This window comes from Sebastes fasciatus, chromosome 12 (genome assembly GCF_043250625.1).
Source record: "Sebastes fasciatus isolate fSebFas1 chromosome 12, fSebFas1.pri, whole genome shotgun sequence".
NCBI lineage: Eukaryota > Metazoa > Chordata > Actinopteri > Perciformes > Sebastidae > Sebastes > Sebastes fasciatus.
Window position 1 is genome coordinate 25,919,647 of NC_133806.1, and position 19,943 is coordinate 25,939,589.

Consider the following 19,943-nt stretch of genomic DNA (forward strand, 5'->3'; position numbering starts at 1 on the left):
CTTAACAGCGACACCTGTGGCCGTGAAATCAACGAAAGTCAGCGTCGGGCTCGCGCTTGCTCGCTCTAAATATACCTGAACGAGCATCGCTCAAAACAGTGAGGAGACACACGTCAGCTAAAACCACAATATCACTCTATATTTCAGCTGCTTGGCAGTAATGTTAGCTGACCAGACGAAGGTCTCTCCATGAACATGATTTAGATCTGATCCTAGTGTTGGCTTTTCCTGCCTAAGTGCAGGCTGAGGCAGCGGGGCTCTCCAGCGTGTCTCCCTGCTCTCTCCGCCCGCAGCCGGAGAGAGCAGAGGAGACACCGGCACCCGGTCGGTAACGAGACAATAACGTTTCTCTCTGCAGAGCTCCATCACTTCACAAGACACGGGAAACCTCTGTTGGTCTGGAGGAGCTGCAGCATTTTTTTCTGCACAAACGTCCACTTTACATTCACTAGATATTCTCAGAGCTAAACTAACTCTTCTGCAGTGTGGAGTGAGCGCGTGTTCACATCTAGAGGTGGAGCGAGCTGAGCGAGAACGCGCACGCTGTCTGAGTGAAGGCGAGCAGGCAGAGGAGGAGAGGCAGCGGCTACACGCGAATGCGCATATGCGAGCGCGCATGTGTGCCGACCCGGTACATTTATACCCTTAAAAAGTTACAAGTATTGCTGTGTCAGTAAAATATTCCCTGGGAGTACCTATTATATCTGATATTTCTGGATTAATATCACTGCTGCAGTAATGTCTATGTTACTCCTTTATATCCTGTTGGATAGTTTAATCTGCAGCAATGCATCATGGTCTATATGGTTATTCAGTTTTCTGTTTTCAGCTTTGTCACGAAGCATTTTCCAGCTGATCCGAAAGGCTTTTTGAAGAGTTTATTTAGCTTCAGAAGGACATGAAGGAACACTTGATGAGTAAAATGAACCAGACGGACTCACCTGTGGGTCAGACAGGTAAAGCGTCTCCGCAGGTGTTGTTGTCTCTTCGTCCTCTGAATAGGAATCAAATCCGTCCTGGTTGTAATAAGCTTCTGCAGCCTGAGGGTCCTCGGGGATATCTGAACACACACAGATAAAACACTTTGGTTCAGGTAAGATAATGGTTTGTTTAGCTAGCTTCTTAACTGGGTAATGTAATTTAAACATTTAAACTGCTCATTTAAAGTGTCTGGTATCAGATAAAATCCAGATCAGATTTAAAACACCTTCATTTACACTCAACAACAGAAAATGAAATAAATAGATAAATGAATAAATCACAACACAAAACGTTAAAATTGGATGGATATAGCACATCAAAATGTGACGCCAAAGCTAAATGAGTCAAAGGAGCGCCAGAGTGAAAGGAAAGCGCCTCTTTTATTCATGTCATTTTGTGTTTTTGGCTGGACGCAGAAGGCCAGCTTTACAAACGCAAAAGTCTGTCACTGACTGAGTGATGAAGTTGCACGATTAGTCCGCCGAGTGTTGGAGTTTCGTCATTGGCCATTGCTCTTTCAAAATGAAAATCAGACGAAATCAATCAGGTTCATCAGAAACTCCTTCAGCTCACTTCAGCGGAGCCTCCGGCAGCGACCAGCCCGTCGCAGACAGACCCAGATCCGGCTTCCTGGCAGTTGGAGCTTTGGCGGGAGGTGGCTCCTCCTCCAGCCAGCAGCAGAGTTTCGCCTCGCTGCTTCCATTCATTTCCTATGTAAAACAGGAGAAGCAGTCGCCCAGTGCATGCTGGGAGTGTTGTGGCAAGTTGGAGAGGTTGAAACATCTCAACTTTATGGAAATGAGCCCGTCCAGCGCGACGCGTCCGGCTCACAAAACTTGAACCAAGCTGTGAAACTAGGAGCTCTAGTTCTAAAATGAAACCGGATCAGCAGTGGCATCGCCTATTTATCATTTAAAATGTTTTCAGAAGTAGATTTTGGTGGAATGTTTAGACAGAAAAGGCGAGGATTTAATTTAATTTAATAAAGGAAATTACCAGCAGGTGGTATTATATGGAGGACGGAACCTGCCAAAATCAATAAATAAATAAATGACTCGATAAATGAATAAATGTCATTAAATGTAGCAAAAATATTATTAAAAATAAATGTAACCACTAATTAATTGATAAAATGTGACATAAATTGATATTTCTACTTTAATTTGCTTCTTTATTTATTTATCTTTGTATTAATTCCCTTATTTATTTACTCTTCTGTTTATTTATTGATGTATTTATTTTTAGTAATTATTAATTCATAATAAATAATTTATTAATATTTGTATTTATTTTTGCATTTATTTTTTATTTATCTTATTTTAATGTTTTTTATCATTTATTTATGCACGATTTTCTCTTTTCTCTTTAACCCCTTATTTATTTCCCCAAACTTATCTATTTCTGTATTCTTTTCTTTATACATTTCTTTACACATTATTTTTTACATAATATAAAGATAATATATACATAAATTTAAATTAATATATATATATCTATGTATATATATCTATATACATAGATATATATATATAATAAAAATAAAAACATAAATAAATAAAAGGGAAAATTGAACAGAAGAGTAAATATAAAGAAAATTGGGACATTTTTAGAAAAGTTAGGACAATTTTGGAAAATGAAGAGGATTTTGAAAAATGAGGACATTTTGAAAAATTAAAGATATTTTTGTTATAATTTGACACTTTTGGGAAAATTGGGGAAATGAGGACATTTTACTAAGTCTGGAATTTTTTTCAAGGGAGGAATTTTTTTGGGAAAGTTAGGACATCTTTAGGGAAGATTTTTAGGAAATTGAGGACATTTATAGTAAAGTGATGACATTCTTGTAAAAAGGAAGACATTTTTGGGGAGTGAGGGCATCTTTCAAAGTTAGGTAATTTTTTGGAAAATGGACATTTTTCAGGAAATTATTGTAGAGTAAGGACATGTTTGACAGTGAGTACATTTTAATTGAAAGTGAGGATATTTATATAATGTAGGGACACATTGAACAGGGCAGACATGTTGAACAGTGAAGGTATTTTTGAAGTAAAGACATTTTGGGGGCGTAAGGACATTTCTCCGTTTGGAAACTGAGGACATTTTTATTAAAAGTAAGAACAATTGTAGGAAGTGAGTACGTTTTTGGAAATTGGAGAAATTTTATAAAGTGAAACTTGAGGATATGTTTCAGGAGGTGAGGATATTTTGTCCAGACGTCCTTTTCTTAAAGGTTTGTGTCAGGGTTCAGGTTATTCGTGTGTCCTCACAAGGATAGAAGCACAAATGAAAGTGTGTGTTTTGTGTGTGAGAAAACGTGAAATTAAAGTTAACGAAAACAATTTATTGCATGACGACTTTAAATTGAAATTTCTCCCCAAACGTTTTATTTTTCAGTTGAGCTTTTGTCTCTGAGCGGCGGCGGTGGCGGCGGCAGTCGAAAGTCTGCTCTCAGGTTTCATCACGTGTCCCCGAGCAGTTTGATGCAATCATACTTCTATAAACTCAGTAATGAGCTAAAGTGCCCGTCAGTGTTTCCCTCCGACTTTAAATTCATCTGAAGCTTCCCTCAAAGCCTCTGATCGTCTGCAGAGTTTAACCTGCAGCTGCATCTTCAACATGACACTGCACACTGTGCAGTCACAGTCTCACTGCAGCCCCACAAATTACCTTCTCAAACAAATAGACTGCATCCTCAATTACGTTTGGAGGGAAACGTGCTTTGTTGCGGATTACATTTGTCTGTGACGTATCACAAATACATTTGCGATGATAGTCGACGGAAGGCCGCCGCGAGTGATGTATTACAACGAGCGACGCGCAGAGCAGGTGACGGATCGAGCGACATTCAAGCTGCAGTGGGTGGAAATGGAGCAATGGACCATTTTTTTTTATAAAACGGTCACTATATCCTGACAGTAGTGCATGAGACAGGTAATCTGAAAAAAATCCTGTTCCTCTGTGTCCTCGGGGCTAGTTCCTACATGTTTACTTTGTACCCCGTTTGCTGCTTCCTGTTTGGTGCTGGAGAAAGCGCTCCTATTGGTTGTTGACAATGTTTGCGTGATAATATTATACTTGTTTAATTTAATCGGAAAGTCAAGACGAGAAAAAGACTGACTTAAGAAAGCTTGGACTGAGTTTTATGACTAGCTCAGACTAAACGATGGAGATCACGGGAGCGGGCTGCTGCTCTCGTAAAACTCTCCTGATTTTATTCCGACGTTGGAAATTCATCTGCGACGCTGAAATTGCTAGAAAAGTCGTTTGGTGGAAGGTCGGCATTAGTTGTATGGGAATGTGATTTTGTAGGAGAAAGAGTTTCAGACTGATAGCTGATTGCATCAAATTCTGAAACATAAACATCAAATGTTTGACGGCTGGACGCCGTTTCTCAAAAAATGAACACATGAATATGAACTTAACTTTGTTTTCTTCATGTGAATCTATATTTTCTGTGTTTTATGGCCCTCAAGGCTCCTCGATACTAAAAGCTCTCACGGTAGAAAATCTAAATTACACCTCAGAAAAATTCAAACGTGTCTGTTTTCAGTCCGATAATGGTTTAATAAAAAAGTGTTTATGTGCAACACATGAGTTTATTTTGGACTTCCCTGCAGGAGCGTCGGGCTCACTTTTGTTCTCCAGCTGTGAGTTTTTCACACATATTTAACATCTCAACAAACTTCAAAGGATTCATTTCATAATCGGGCCTGTTAGATCTCAGATCTGTGGGTCCCAAACTGGGGTTCAGGGACTTCAACGGGCCTCCAGGGACCTGCAGGAGTCTCTGAAGGTCCCCAATGACACACGAGAAACTGTCATCTAATTACACAGATGTTTTGTGCATCACACATGAAATTTAGACAAGACAAAGTTTGAAAAGGAAGCTGCTAAAGTTCATTTACTCAAATACTCATTTGAGGTACTTGTACTTTGAGTATTTTCTACTAATAACATCCACTTGAGGTCTTTGTCAGTTAAAGATACTTCATTATAAACATTTAATTCAACTTTCTGATCATTTTGGAGGACGTATTTCTGTTATCATTGATATAAATAGGGTGGACAAAATAATAGAAACACCTAAATTTCGTTCCCCAAACTTATTTCTACCTGATTCCAGGTGGGATGACGGATTAGAAAACGATACCAAAAGTTCACAAGTTCTTTCTCTCATTTAAACCACCCGTCACAATTGACACTAATTTTAATGAAATTTGTGGCTTATGGCCTTTTTAATTCCCGACAGCTCCTGGAGGATTTCACAGATAAACACCTGATTAAGTTGCTCGAACTCAGAAATCTCCAGAGAGCTTTTCTGCTGCAGATCAACTGTAAATTTCATTAGTTTTTAACTCGCTGGCTGCTTGGTTCAATCAAGGAGCTTCAGTGAAAGAGAACACGACGGGCAATATTAATCCACATTAACACATTCTACCGCCGAACTGATGAAGAGTTATCAGAGTTTATGAAATCTGTTTGATGAGATTCCTGAAGTATAATTTAGGGTCCGGTGAGCTGCTGTCAGGAACCGATCAGAGCTTCAGGATTTCACTCAAACATCAAGAAGTTCTGATCACAATGATCTAACGTTAATGAGGAGACGCTGTGTAGCTGAGTTTAGAGAAGTTAGTCAGCTAATAGAAACAGGAATGAATCCATGACTGATAGTGAGTCCTATTTCTGAGGGTAGATTTAACAGATGAGGAGAAGACCGGGTCCAAGAAGAACTAGTGCTGTCAAAGTTAACGCGATAACGCAAATGAATTCTAACGCCACTAATTTCTTTAACACATTAATGTAATGTGATTTTTATGTTGTGGCGGGTTCAGTTTTAAAGCTAGTGGAGATACTGGTATCATATGAAACTATAAAACGTAAGGAATCCATTGGTACCGACCATGTCATACTAGCTTGTAGTGAAGGAGGTTAAATAACGCTCCAAACTTATGCTAAATTTTAGCGAGGACAAACAATCATGGCCATTTTCAAAGGGGTCCCTTGACCTCTGACCTCCAGATATGTGAATGAAAATGTGTTCTATGGGTACCCACGACTCTCCCCTTTACAGACATGCCCACTTTATGATAATCACATGCAGTTTGGGGCAAGTCATAGTCAAGTCAGCAGACTGACACACTGACAGCTGTTGTTGCCTGTTGGGCAGCAGTTTGCCATGTTATGATTTGAGCATATGTTTTATGCTAAATGCAGTACCTGTGAGGGTTTCTGGACAATATTTGACATTGTTTTGTGTTGTGAATTGATTTCCAATAATAAATATATACATACATTTGCATAAAGCAGCACATTTGTCCACTCTCATGTTGATAAGATTATTAAATACTTGACAAATCTCCCTTTAAGGTACATTTTGAACAGATAAAAAATGTGTGATTAATTTGCGATTAATTGCGATTAAATACTTGAATCGATTGACAGCCCTAGATCAGACTTAGAAAATGGATCTCATTCAAGTTGCAAATCTCACTTTAATGTACATTTTGAACAAATAAAAATGTGCGATTAATCTCGCTGAAATATTTTAATCGATTGTCGGTCCTAGTATTTAACCCACATAACGGTGAACCAGGAAAAAGAGCGTCAAACGCCGCGTAGGGAGGAGGTCGGGATGGATGGGTGGGTCTAATAACAGGACTTTTGTCGAGGTGATCGCTGTTCACGTCCCATGTGAAACCAGAAATTGATTTATTTGTCACGTAACTTCCGTACTTAAGTTTCACCACTTCAGTAGTTATTTTAACTCAAACCACCATCTTTTCCTAAACCTAACTAAGTAGTTTTCTGTGAAGACGGAAGTTTATTTTGAAAAGACTACATGCATGTAACAAGTTGAAATTGACACATGTTGCTGGACATTCGTAGGAGAACTCACGAAAAATGAGGAATATCATACGAGCCGTTGTATGAGGATACGTTGTAAAGGTAGGGAGTCACTCGTCTCTCGTTACCATGCCGGTAAATCTTAATGAATTATACTTTGGTGCTCATGGTTTCCATAAAATTAACTGAACCACTGAATTGTGGAGAATCTAACAGATCTAACGATGTGTAACACGTCCGTATTGACAAAAGTTTCCCAGCGTTAAAGTTACCTGGGATCTAATTGAAGTTTTTCAGTAAGTACAGTATTTGAGTAAATGTACTTTCCACCACTGCTGTGTTGAATGAACTTCATCAGTAATCATGCAGGAAATACAATCTATGATTTTTCTCACCGCGCAGCTCAGACATCTCGCCGTCATGCTGCTTCAGGATTGGCTGCGAACCTCCTGGTGACCGGTGGTCCTGGATGCTGATTGGCTGACAGGCTCCGTCCTCTCGGCTCTCCTGTTGCTTGGAGGAAAAAGAGCTGATTGAGTGTTTTTAAGTGAAACCCAGCGGAGAGAGAAGTGACTGAAGGTTTCAGGACTAATTAACCTGTCGGAGGATTAATTCAACATAAATCTGTCTGTGGGTTAAATCCATAAAACTGGAGTTAAACTCAGTGAATGAATCTGTTCTTACATTCAGAACATCCAGGCTGACTTTTTCAAAATGGCGGCTCCTCAGTTCTCTCCGGCGGCTGTGGATTTCCTCGTATTTCTCCTCAGCCAGCTTCCTGTAGAGACAGACACCAAGAACTGAGTCCACATGTGGTCATATTGTCCGACTCCCCACCAGCCTCCACGCCTGGTACTTTCTTTTATATAACATTTACTTTGTAGACGAAGTGAAAAAATACTGCAATTTACATCAACGCCAAAAAATAGCGTTCACTTTGTGGAGTCAGGGGTTACCCCAAAGGATGTTGGCGAACAGTGCAGAGAGACAACCGGTCCAGAGGTGGAAGAAGTACTGAAGTAAAAGTAGTAATACCACAGTGTAGAAATACTCTGTTACAGGTAAAAGTCCTGCATTTAAAATCCTACTTTAGTAATAGTACAAGTATTATCAGCTACATGTAGTTAAAGTATCAGCAGTAAAGTACTATCAGCTTCTTGTAGCTTCTTGTAATATATTGAGAATATTTTGTTCATGTTTCTACATCCAGAATTATTTCGGGAAAATATGTTTTGTGTGTTTGTTTATTAAAATTTCAGGTTCACCAGAAACTCCAGCAGCGACCAGCCCACCGCGTACAGACCCAGATCCAGCTTCGCTGCCACCTTCGTCCTGCAGTCAGACCTCCGGCGGTAGGTGGAGAGGTGTAGAAGTGCTCTACAGTTGTAGCGTCGGCCCATTTGACCACGGAGATGAGAGTGACGGCCGGCTTGACCGCACATTACCACAATATGATAACGTTTCCTGTCCATGACAGAGTTAGCATGAAGCTTTACCCATGATGTCTAGCTCTGCTTTTCCTGCAATGTGTGAAACCCAAAGTGTTTCCATGCTTTACTGGATGTGTAGTGTTTACCACTTTGGATTTCAAATGGGAGGGTGCAGGTCGTATTCACGCAGACCCTCCACCGTTTTCTACTTTCTTGTTTCTTCTTTCTGCAGTTTGTTTTGGTTGGCGGATAATGGAACGGATATGACGTCACGTCACTCAGACTAAAACAATAAAAGCACTTCCTTCTACCTCCACATAGACTCAAATGAAGCAAATATATCGATTCTGACATTAAAAAATCTATTTCAAAATCGTAATATTGCGATACATAGGTGAATGACTTTTTTCCCAGCCCTACTCTATAATCTATTATTATTTCTACACCTCATGAGATGCTGTGTGTCAGGAGTAACTGTCAGTAATCTCCTCAAAATGATGCTGGAGTTCCTAAAGTTCTTCCATCCTCACATCTGGAGATGCCAGAAAACGAAGATGTGATGTTAGAAATCGTCCTGTACGTCCTGTATTTGATTCTCTCTGTGAGCCATCAGTAAACCACTGGTCTGAGGTCAGTCTGTCTGTCCAGCTGTTTGAATGAACACGTTCAGGAAATAAAGTCCTGCAGAGACAGACTGTGTCCTGCTGTCGTCCTCTAATGTGATCAGTGTCTGATTGAATCAGCTCCATCAGCCTCGTTCTGACGAGTCACAGCTGAGTCACACTTCATTACCCAGAATCCAACGTGTTTAACGGCCGCTCGCCACCACGAAACTCGATTAACATGACGGCTCTCACGAGGCAATCCGACCACTTTCACACTGACACTTCACTGATTTAGAAATACTCTGGTACAAGTATTCACAACGGTACTTGAGTAAAAGTACAAAAGTATTAGCATCAAAATATACGTAAAGCACCATGGTTTAATGGGTGGAGGAAGAGGAGGAGGAGGACGGCGAAGAAGAGAGGGATGAGGAAAAGGAAGCAGAGGAAGAGGAGGAGAAAGAGAAAGAGGAAGTGGAAGAAGAGGATCAAGAGGAAGAGGAGGGGAAGGACGAAGGGGAAAAGCAGGAAGAGTAAGTGGAAGAGGAGGATCAAGAGGAAGAGGAAGGGGGAGGATGAAGGGGAAGAGGAGGAAGAGGGGAGGTCGAAGAGGGGGGAAAGGAGGAAAAGGAGGAGAAAAAGAAGAAGAGGAGGGAAAGAGAGGGAGGAGGAAGAGGAAGAAGAAGAAAATGAGGAGGGGAGGACATGGAGGAGGAGGAAGAAGAAGAAGAAGAAGAAGAAGAGGAGGGTGAGAACATGGAGGAGGGGGAAGAGGAAGAAAAAGAGAAGGAGAAGAAGAGGGGGAGGACGTGGAGGAGGGGGGAAGAGAAAGAAGAAGAAGAAGAGGGGGAGGAAGAAGCGGGGGAGGATGAGGAAGAAGAAAAAGAGGAAGGGACGGAAAAAGAGGAGCGGGAGGAGGGGGACGAAGAGGAGGAACATCAGGACGAAGAAGAAGAGGAGGGGTAGGATGAGGGAGAGGAAGAGGAAGAAGAAGAAGAAGAAGAAGAAGAAGAAGAAGAAGAGGAAGAGGAGTAGGGGGAGGAAGAGGAAGAATAGGAAGAGGAGGACGAGGAAGAGGAAGAGGAAGAGGAGGAGTAATGGTACGTGTCCACGGCCTCCGTCCTTGTCCACGCTTCCCATTCATTGTCTACTGTATGTAAGCAGCCGTGCTATGCATTCTGGTAGCGTGGCAGCGCAATTCGAGAGGCAGGGCGTCACGTCGCCCGTTCCTCATTTGCGTAAAGTTTAGGTCTAGGCTACTTTATGCAAATCAGGGGCGTCGCCACCTCTGGAAACTCCCCAGAAACCTTTAAACTAACCGTTGTGGATCCAGAATAAAGACAGATTCATCGACATGGATTATTTCTACATAAAATGTTCTCAGAAACTCATTACGCTGAACTATTATCATGACATAAGAGAAGAAAGTTTCCAAACGAGCCGCCATGTTGGTTCTGGTTTCAAAGCTGGGAGCAGCAGCCCATGAGGGAAAGCGTTCGTCCAATCAGGAGCCTTGTGATTAGTGGCAGCCAATCAAGCGTTCAAAGCTGGGAAGTGAGACGATCCCTCGCCATAAAAAACGCCACTGTGGACATGAGACTGTGTGTATATGTGTGTGTGTGTGTGTGTGTGTGTGCGTGTGTGTGTGTGTGTGTGTGTGTGTGTGTGTGTGTGTGTGTGTGTGTGTGTGTATACGTGTGTGTGTTACCTGAGTCTCTTTGCCTTCTCGTCAGCAGCCTCCAGCTTCCGGAGCCTCATTCTCTCTCTGGGCGTCATCTTGTCGACCTCTGACCTCTCCATCAGCGTCTGCAGGTGAACCTTCGTCTGCCTGCAGACCACAAACACACGCACACGCACACGCACACACAGTACTATTTTGAGGTATTTGTACTTTAATGAGTATTTCCATTTCATTTATCTGACAGATATAATTACTAGTGACTTAACAAAATAATAATTTACATAATATGTAGTAATCTTATAAAATACACTGTTGAAGATTAAACAGTTTTACTTGTGATGGAGTATTTTTACGTTGTTATATTAGTACATTAACTGTAGTAAAGGATCTGAGTACTTCTTCCACCACTGTTAATTAATGACTAAACTGCCAACACAGCGGAGCCGTCTCACCTCTGTGTGTGTGTGTGTGTGTGTGCGTGTGTGTGTGTGTGTGTAGTGAAGATGGATGAAACAACAGCGAGCGGTGTGTCTACACACACACACATACACACACACACACACACACACACACACACACACACACACACACACACAGAGCTGGTTAACACTTGAACACAGCTCAGTTTTCTAATTATAGCAGCTGAGGAAGAGAAGCATAATGAAGAGGAGGAGGAGGAGGAGGAGGATGAGGAGGAGGAGGAGTAGGAGGGGAAATGAGTAGGAGGAAGATGAGGAGGAAGAAGAGGAGGAAGATGAGGAAGAAAAAGAGGTGGAAGGAGATGAAGAAGGATGAGAAGGAAGAGGAGAAGGCCGAGGAGAAATAGAAGTAGGAGGAAGAGGAGGAAGAAGAGGAATAGGAGGAGGAGGAAGAGGAGGAGGAGCAGGAGGAAGAGGAAAAGGAAGAGGAGCAGGAGGAAGAGGAAGATCATGAGGAGGAGCAGGAGGAGGAGGAGGAGGAGGAGGAGGTGAAAGAAGATGAAGGAGGAGGAGGAAGAGGAGGAGGACAAGGATGAGAAGAAATAGGAGCAGGAGGAAGAGGAGGAAGATGAAGGGGAGGAGGGGGAGGAGAAGAAAAGGGAGGAAGAGGAAGGGCAATGAGAGATGTTGTAGGAGAAAGATGAAGTGGTAAAAAAGAGCAGAGAAAGAGTCTGAAAATGAGAGAAGATGAAGAAGAGGAGAAGAAAAGAAGGAAGCAGGAGAAGGAGAAGGAGGAGAAACAGCAATGTGAAGAGAAGGAAACAAGAGGAGGTGACCCAGGAATAAAAGGAATGAGGAAGAACAGGATGTGGTGATGAAGAAAGAATGAAAGTGGAGGGAGAAACATGAGGAGGTAGAGTTAGGATTAGTAGGAGTATAGTATGAGAAGGGAGGGGAAGAAGGGAGGGGAAGAAGAGAGGGGAAGAAGGGAGGGGAAGAAGAGAGGGGAAGAAGAGGAGGAAGAGGAGAATAAAGCAGAAGACAAAAAGGACGAAACAGGAATAAAAGGAGGAAGAGGAAGAGGAGGAGGAAGAGGAAGAGTCTTACATGTTCTTGGCGATGACTCGAGCATCTTCGTCTCCTCCTGATGACACAAACACAAACCTGTCCTTCATTTTCTGTAAAAGAGAAACTGATTATTAATAAAGTTTATTCAATAATTGTATCAAGTTCATCTCTGGGAAGCCAACAATGTCCTCATCACATAACATCATATATTATTATTATTATTATTATTATTATTATTATTATTATTTATTAGAATTATAATTTTTTCAGACTTTTTTTGAACATTTTTCTGACATTTTTTCAGAAATTTTCGGGACTTTTTCAAAATATTTTTTCAGAATTTTTTATTGGACATTTTTCTGAAATTTTTTAAGACAAAAACCCTCAAACATTCGCATATCTGGAGGTCAGAGGTCAAGGGACCCCTTTGAAAATGGCCATGCCAGATTTTCCTCGCCAAAATTTAGCATTAGTTTGGAGCGTTATTTAGCCTCCTTCCTGACAAGCTAGTATGACATGGTTGGTACCAATAGATTGCTTGGGTTAGGTTTTATAGATTCATACGATACCAGTATCAGACTTTCCTTCTGCCTTTTTCTTGGACATTTTTTGGGGGACTTTTTTCAGACTATTTTTCGAATATTTTTGGGATATATTTTTCAAGCATTTTTCTGTTTTTTTAGCAGACCATTTTTCGAGCATGTCTCTGTCTTTTGTCCGGACTTTTTTGGATTTCTTTTTTGACCATTTTTCGGACATTTTTTTCTAACATTTTTTTAGACTTTCTTTTTCAGACTCACAGTTGCTGATTAAAGCTTAAATTTGTAGTGTTATTTAGCCTCCTCCAACAAGCTAGTATGACATGGTTTGTACCGATAGATTCCTTTGCTTTCATAGTTTCATATGATAGCAGTATCTTCACTCTAGCTTTAAAACTGAGCCCCCTACAACCTAAAAATCACAAGTTGCATTAATGCGCTTAAGAAATTAGTGGCGTTAAAACAAATTTGCGTTAACGCGTTATCGCGTTAACTTTGACAGCACCAGTCATTATTAAAGAAAGGAGACCAATCACCAAATATGTCATTTATATGTACCCAAGACTGTCATTTGACTTTTCCCTTCATCCTCTGATAGTTCTGTGCACATCAATACCAGTAAAAGTTCAGTAAAACTAGATTTACACTAACATTTTTAGGACTAGAGCTTCCATCTTACCCCCTTTAAGAAAAGTGGACCTCTACTCTCAGACTGAACAGATCGCGAAAGTAACCAAAGGAGAGTCTGCAGGTGTGCTCCGACTTCAGTCAAATATTTTTATACAATCATCCATTTAAAAAACTAGACATATTAAAGCTATGCGTCGCTCTGCTCTACCTCGGCTCTGTGAGTTCCTTTATCTACTATGGTCCTCAATTTATATATGATGAAATATAAACATGAAATCAAATCAGCTGGAGACACTAAACGGACCAATCGTCTTCCTCTGGTTTCCAAACGCTGGAACCTTCTCTGCTAAGATATCCCATAGTGCCGCGGTGCAGTAATGAATCCCATCAGCATAATGATATCTCAGCGGAAACCATGGCAACCAAGTCTGTAAATGTGTTATCTCTCTTCAGGTGCCCCGCGTATCCACACAGGAAGAGCATCCAGCCTTCAGCCGAGATTTATGACAAACTGTATGACAATAATATCCTGCACACACACACACTCCTCACCTTATCTGTTACTATGTGTGTGTGTGTGAGAATGGATGAGGATCATTTCATACCACGGTTTAATGGGTAACAGGCGTGTGTGTGTGTGTGTGTGTGTGTGCATGATGCGTGAAATGGGTCAGCCTGCAGCCGCCAGTACATTTATGTATGTAGTAACAGAACTTAAGGTTACTTAACGTAACCCCGGTTCTTTGATAACAGAGTGAGGTGTTTCACTATGGGAATCGCCTCGGCGTGACCAACTAAGGAAGCTCCAATGACACAACGTCTGTCATTGACAGACAGGTCGACCTGTGTTAGGGCTACGCCCCCTCATATTAACACAGTCGACCGCCCCTTACAAATCATTCTAGAACGGTTTCTTTCCGTGTGTATGCATGTAGGGACGTGCTGGTGAAACACCTCACTCTGTTATCAAAGAACCGGGGTTACGTTAAGTAACCTTAAGTTCTTTTTCTAACTTCGTTCGGTGTTTCACTATGGGAGATATAGACCACTCCCGTATTGCATATGTTTCCCGAAGCCATAAACAATAAGCCAGACAGTGAACATCACACCGACCCTGGCGTGTTTGCCTCTAGCACAGCCCGTGCCAAGGATGGCCCCGAGACATCCAGCCTGTAGAACCTTAAAAAAGTGTGAGGCGTAGCCCAGCTCGCCGCAGCACAAATGTCCTGCACTGACACTCCCTTGAACAGGGCCCATGAAGTGGCCATGCTCCTAGTGGAATGGGCCTTTAACCCCTGTGGAGGTTGCAGACCTCTACAGCCATAAGCCAGGGATATGGCCTCCACAATCCAGTGGGATAGCCTCTGGCGGGAAACTGGCTTGCCCTTGTGGGGAGTGGCCCAGGACACAAACAGCTGATCCCCTTTCCTGAAACCTGCTGATCTACTCACATAGACATGCAGAGCCCGCACTGGGCATAATGTGTTAAGCCTCTGCTCCTCCACTGAGGAGAATGGAGGTGGGTGAAAAGCCAAAAGCTCCACTGTGGGACATCTGTAGGTTGACTCCACCACCTTAGGCACAAAAGCTGGATTGGGCCGTAGGCAGACTTTGGTGAGCCCTGGGGCAAACTGTAAGCAGGAAGGGCGGATGGATAAAGCCTGTAAATCACTCACACGCTTTGCTGTGGTTAAGGCTAAGAGCAACACTGTTTTAAGTGAAATAAACTTCATCCCCACCGCCTCTATAGGCTCAAATGGGTGATGAGAGAGAGCGTCCAATACGACCGACAGATCCCACAGAGGAACCAGGGGCCTGGAAACTGGAAGCTTGCGGCGTGCACCTTTCATGAAGCGACAAACTAAAGGATGTTGCCCCACCGGCTTCTCTCCAACGCCTACATGACAGGCTGAGATGGCCGCTAAATACACTTTAATGGTAGAAAAGGCCTTACCCTTGTTTACCAATTCCTGCAGGAAACATAGCAGGTCAACCACCGAACACTGAAAAGGAATGGTGTGCCTCGAGTCGCACCACTCCTCAAAAACCCGCCACTTACAACTGTAAAGAGAGCGAGTGGAGGAGGCCCTCGCACTCTGAATGGTGTCAATGACCTGTGCGGGCAGGCCTGCCGCGTTCAGGTTCCACCTTTCACGGGCCAGGCCCAGAGCGCCATGCGGTCTGGGTGTGGGTGGTAGATCTCCCCGCACGCCTGGGATAGAAGATCCCTGCGTATGGGGAGAGGCCACGGTTCGCCCACTAGAAGCTGAATTATTTCTGCTACCCAGTGCTTGGACGACCACCGCGGTGCTATCAGGATTAGCGACAAGCCCTGCTCTCTCACCCTGGCTAGAGTGGGGGAGATCAGGCTGAGAGGGGGGAATGCATAGAGCAGTGGCCATGAGTGGGCCAGCGCATCCACCCCCAGAGGTGCATTTACGTCTGACAGGGAGAAAAACAGTCGACAGTGAGCGTTTTCCTGCGAGGCGAAGAGATCTACGGCTGCCCGGCCGTATTTCTGCCACACCTGCTCCACCACCTGCGGGTGGAGAGTCCACTCTCCGTACAGGGGGTTTCCCCGGGACAGGAGATCTGCGCCCCTGTTCAAAACGCCCGGCACATGAGTCGCTCGGAGGGACATTAGCCTCGAGCTGCTCCACATGATTATCTTCCGAGCTAACCTGTGTAACTGCAGTGAGCGAGTCCCGCCCTGGCGGTTGATGTATGCTACCACCGTAGTGTTGTCTGTTTTCACCAGGACGTGGCGACCTTGGAGAAATTGCAGAAAATGCTTTAGTGCAAAAAACACTGCCCAAAGCTCCAAGAGATTTATGTGAGCCTGAGCCAGCCTCTGGTCCCAGGTGCCATTCACTGTTCTGCCCAACATGGTCGCTCCCCAACCTGACAGGGACGCGTCCGTTGTCATGGTTACCCTGGATGACACCGCCCCTAGCGGGACACCTGACGCGAGAGCCGTCCGGTCCTCCCACGGGCGGAGCGCCAGCACACAAGCTGGCGTTATTTTCACTCTGCGGCTGAGGTGACGGCGTGAGCACAGGCGCAACGCCGCGACCCAGCGCTGAAAATCCCTCATCCATAGGAGTCCCAAATGTACGACAGAAATCACTGACGCCATGAGGCCGAGTAGGCGCAGACAGAGTCTGAACGTCACGGCTGTCCCTACCCGGAAACGGGAGACACTGAGTGAGGGACGCTACTCTCCCCTCCGACAGCGTGACCCGATAGGAGAGCGAGTTTATGTTGAGACCCAAGTATTCTGTACATTGTGCGGGTTCTACTCGACTCTTTGCCCAGTTTATATTGAACCCAAGATCCCTGAGGTGATTTATCACCGCAGCGGAATCCCTGACTGCCTGCTCCCGTGAGTGGGAGCATATCAGGTAGTCGTCTATGTACGAGAATATCCTGATGCCGCTGTTCCGTAACGGAGACAGAGCTGCCTCCACACACTTTGTGAACACCCTCGGTGCTAATGACAGCCCGAACGGGATGGCTTGGTATTCGTAGGCTCTGCCTTGATACGCAAACCTGAGAAACTTCCTGTGTGCGGGATAAATGGCGATGTGAAAATACGCGTCCGAGAGATCGATTGTTACAAACCAATCTCCTGGACGAATAGATCGACAGAGCACTTTGTGTGTTAACATCCTGAAAGTGTACTTTCGTAGGTGTCTGTTTAACACACGGAGGTCTAATGCCCTTCTTGGGAATGAGGAAGTAACGGGAGTAAAAACCCCGCTGCGCTTCCTCGCTCGGGACGGCTCTGATCGCCTGTTTGTTTAGCAGGGATGCTATCTCGTCCTCTAGGACTAGCGCTGAATCCCCCCTGGCTACTGAAACTAACACACCGTTGAATCTGGGTGGTTTCATAGCGAACTGTAGCCTGTAACCCTGGGTAACAGTGGACAAAACCCATGGGTGAACTGCGCATGCGCGCCACTGGTCTGTCCGCGCAGCGAGTGGGCTGTGCACGCCCTGTGGTGACGTCACCTCCATCACCTGGAGGGAGCGGCCTCCCCTCAGAGGAGCGTGAGCTCCATCTGCTGGGATTATGAGGCCATGACCTTGTTTTGTTTTTATTTTGTTTTGAGGGGAGCATTTCACCCTCGGCCCTTGGCCTGGCTGTGAAAATGCACACTTTATTTCTTTCAGTGTTGAACTGGGTACAAGTGCTTGGTGACACTGTGTTACCTGCCCCCTGTTCTCTTCCCCTTGAACATGAGGGGAGAGGAACTGAGAGAGGACCTCTGGAAAACTGGAACATACCAGGGCCTCTGAAGCCTGAGCTTGGGGGCTCTGTTCCACCTCCATTCCCTTTCTTTTCTTTGAGGGAGGGGGGGAGGGAGAAGCAAGGGGTGTTAGGTCGCACGCCCCTTCTTCCCGTCCCCGGGGTGGGATGGGCGGTTTCTTGCTGCAACTGCAGCGAAAGAGCGTTTGCCCCATGGCTTAGCTTTTTCTGACCGGGGCTGCTGGCTAGTCTGTTGACCAGCCGCCTGTTTCTGCGGTCTGCAGTCTGACCCCTGTCTCTCCCTCACTGCTGAGGCTGCAGCAGCAAAGCCAGCCCTTGGTCCCTGAGGGGGGCGAGAGATGGGTCGTCGGGGTAGGCAGAGGTCAAAAGCTTCGCCCTCTTGTTTTCTGAGGGTGCTGGTCTCTCTCATTTTCTCCAGAGCTGGACCGAAAAGACCTTTGGTGGGGTCGTATGCCGCATCCATAACCTCTGCCTTCTGAGCATCACTCAGGCCTGAGAGATTCAGCCACAGGGCCCTCTCACCTGAGACTGCAAGTCCCATTACATGACCGCAGCCCTGCACTGCGCCACGTGAGGAGCGCAGGATGAGGTCGTTCACCACACAAATCTCATCCCAGAGAGCAGGGTTAGGTGAACCTGAGTCCAGCTGTCCACCCATCTCCTCCAGGATTTCCGCCTGGTACGCAGAAAGCAGTGTCATTGCATTAAGAGAGCACACTGATTGCGCTGCGTACTTATACATCCTCTGGAAAACAGACGCCGTGAGTCGCTCCATTTTACTAGGTAGAGAGATGTTGGAGGAAGCTGAGAGAGAGCGACGGTTTGGGTGGAGGTGATAAGCCACTGAAGGCTCCACCGCTGGGGGTTCGGCCAGCCCCAGTTCCCCCATTCCGTGGATCTCAAGCTTTGAGTAGCCTTTGGTGAGAAGCTTACTCTTAAATGGGCTGGACCAGTACCTGCTCATTTCTTTCATGCAGGCAGGCACTGCTGGCAGGAGTTGTTTAGATGGTGGTTGGGCTGGTGGGAGCCTCTTACCATCATATAGATCTCTCTCCGCCCCTGTGGCGTCCTGAGCTGCGGGCCATTGAATCCCCAATTTGGACGCGGCCCGTTTGCAGACCTCGTATAAGTTGCTGTCCACTGTGGGAACAGCATCAGATACGCTGGGGGGTCTGGACTGTTGAAGAGGAAATGTGGAGTCATCCTCCTCATCCTCCATGTTGTCCATGCCGAGGAGGTCAGAGCTGGCATCGCCCTCTGCGTCCTCGCAGCCCGGCTCCACCTCGAGGAGCTCCTCGAAAAGTGGAGGCATGTCCGGGCAAACAGCGTCCATCGAGTCCGCCCAGCCAGTTGAGGCTCGCGGCTGATGGGTGCTGGTTGTGGCTTTTGAGATGGCTCCAGACAGGCACGGGTCCTGACTACTGGCCACTGCCACTCTCAGCCTCCTTTCCAGGATCTTTTCTGGCATTGACGCACAGTGGGTACATAACTGGGGGTTAGCCAGCGATGCTTGAGCGTGTTTAGCGCCCATGCAAGCTATGCACATAGGATGAGGGTCCTTGCCCGAGATGGAAGCCCCGCATGACGCAGGGCACAGGCGGGATGCCGCCTCTTTAACCTTCGGCTCAGACCCTTTGGTGGGGGTAGCAGCCGAAGACACGGCGACTGAAAAAGGAGCGAAAAGTATAAATATTCAGCCGTATCAGGCGCGCCGTAACGCGTTAGCCTGTCGGTTAGTAGCGTTAGCAAACGGGGTTTAGCCCGAGCTAACAGCGCACCGTTAGAGTCTGCTCACCGTGACACGTTAGCTGAACTCCGGGTACTCGGTTCGGCTAACAAGCTAATGCTAACTGAACCTAGTAGGCTCGCCTTAACGCGCTAGCCGTACGGTATAATGTTACACAGTCACCGGCTACGCCGATAAACAAATACAGGTTAGCCGGAGAAAAACAGCTCGCCTTAATGCGGACACTGCTCGGTTAATTATCCTGTGTAACACCACAAAGTACACTTCTCACGAAGTACTTACTCAGCAAAACCAAACTAAAGCCGGGAACTGCGTTCGGCGACGTTTTCCTTGACGGGTCGTCTGTGAACTGTTAAGCAGAAAAACCCAGCTAGCTTAGATGAGCTGAGGGAGCTATAGTTTCTTCACGGGAAGAAAGCGAGAATGATTTGTAAGGGGCGGTCGACTGTGTTAATATGAGGGGGCGTAGCCCTAACACAGGTCGACCTGTCTGTCAATGACAGACGTTGTGTCATTGGAGCTTCCTTAGTTGGTCACGCCGAGGCGATTCCCATAGTGAAACACCGAACGAAGTTAGAAAAAGAACACACACATGCTGCTGTATGGAACACAACAAGATCCACAGTCCACCTGCTTTCAGCGCCACCAGGAGTTTAACTAAACACACACTTCAGATCCATCATGTGTTAATTGAACGCCGTTGTGTCACATGTTCACGGCCCGACTGCC

The 19,943-nt window shown here is 45.2% G+C and overlaps 1 protein-coding gene across 6 annotated transcripts in view; it reads right to left on the reverse strand.

Moving 5' to 3' along the window:
* The window catches only part of nek11 (NIMA-related kinase 11), a 74,721-nt gene that overhangs the window by 20,485 nt on the left and 34,293 nt on the right, over window positions 1-19,943 (reverse strand). For 5 of the 6 annotated variants that reach the window (XM_074654424.1, XM_074654425.1, XM_074654422.1 and 2 more), the window contains exons 9-13: window positions 12,068-12,138; window positions 10,569-10,688; window positions 7,510-7,603; window positions 7,221-7,338; window positions 942-1,060 (exon numbers count right to left, since the gene is read on the reverse strand). In XM_074654424.1, coding sequence (XP_074510525.1) covers window positions 942-1,060; window positions 7,221-7,338; window positions 7,510-7,603; window positions 10,569-10,688; window positions 12,068-12,138 — 522 coding nt within the window. The remainder of the gene's footprint in view (window positions 1-941; window positions 1,061-7,220; window positions 7,339-7,509; window positions 7,604-10,568; window positions 10,689-12,067; window positions 12,139-19,943) is intronic. The other variant, XM_074654423.1, reaches the window with a different exon arrangement.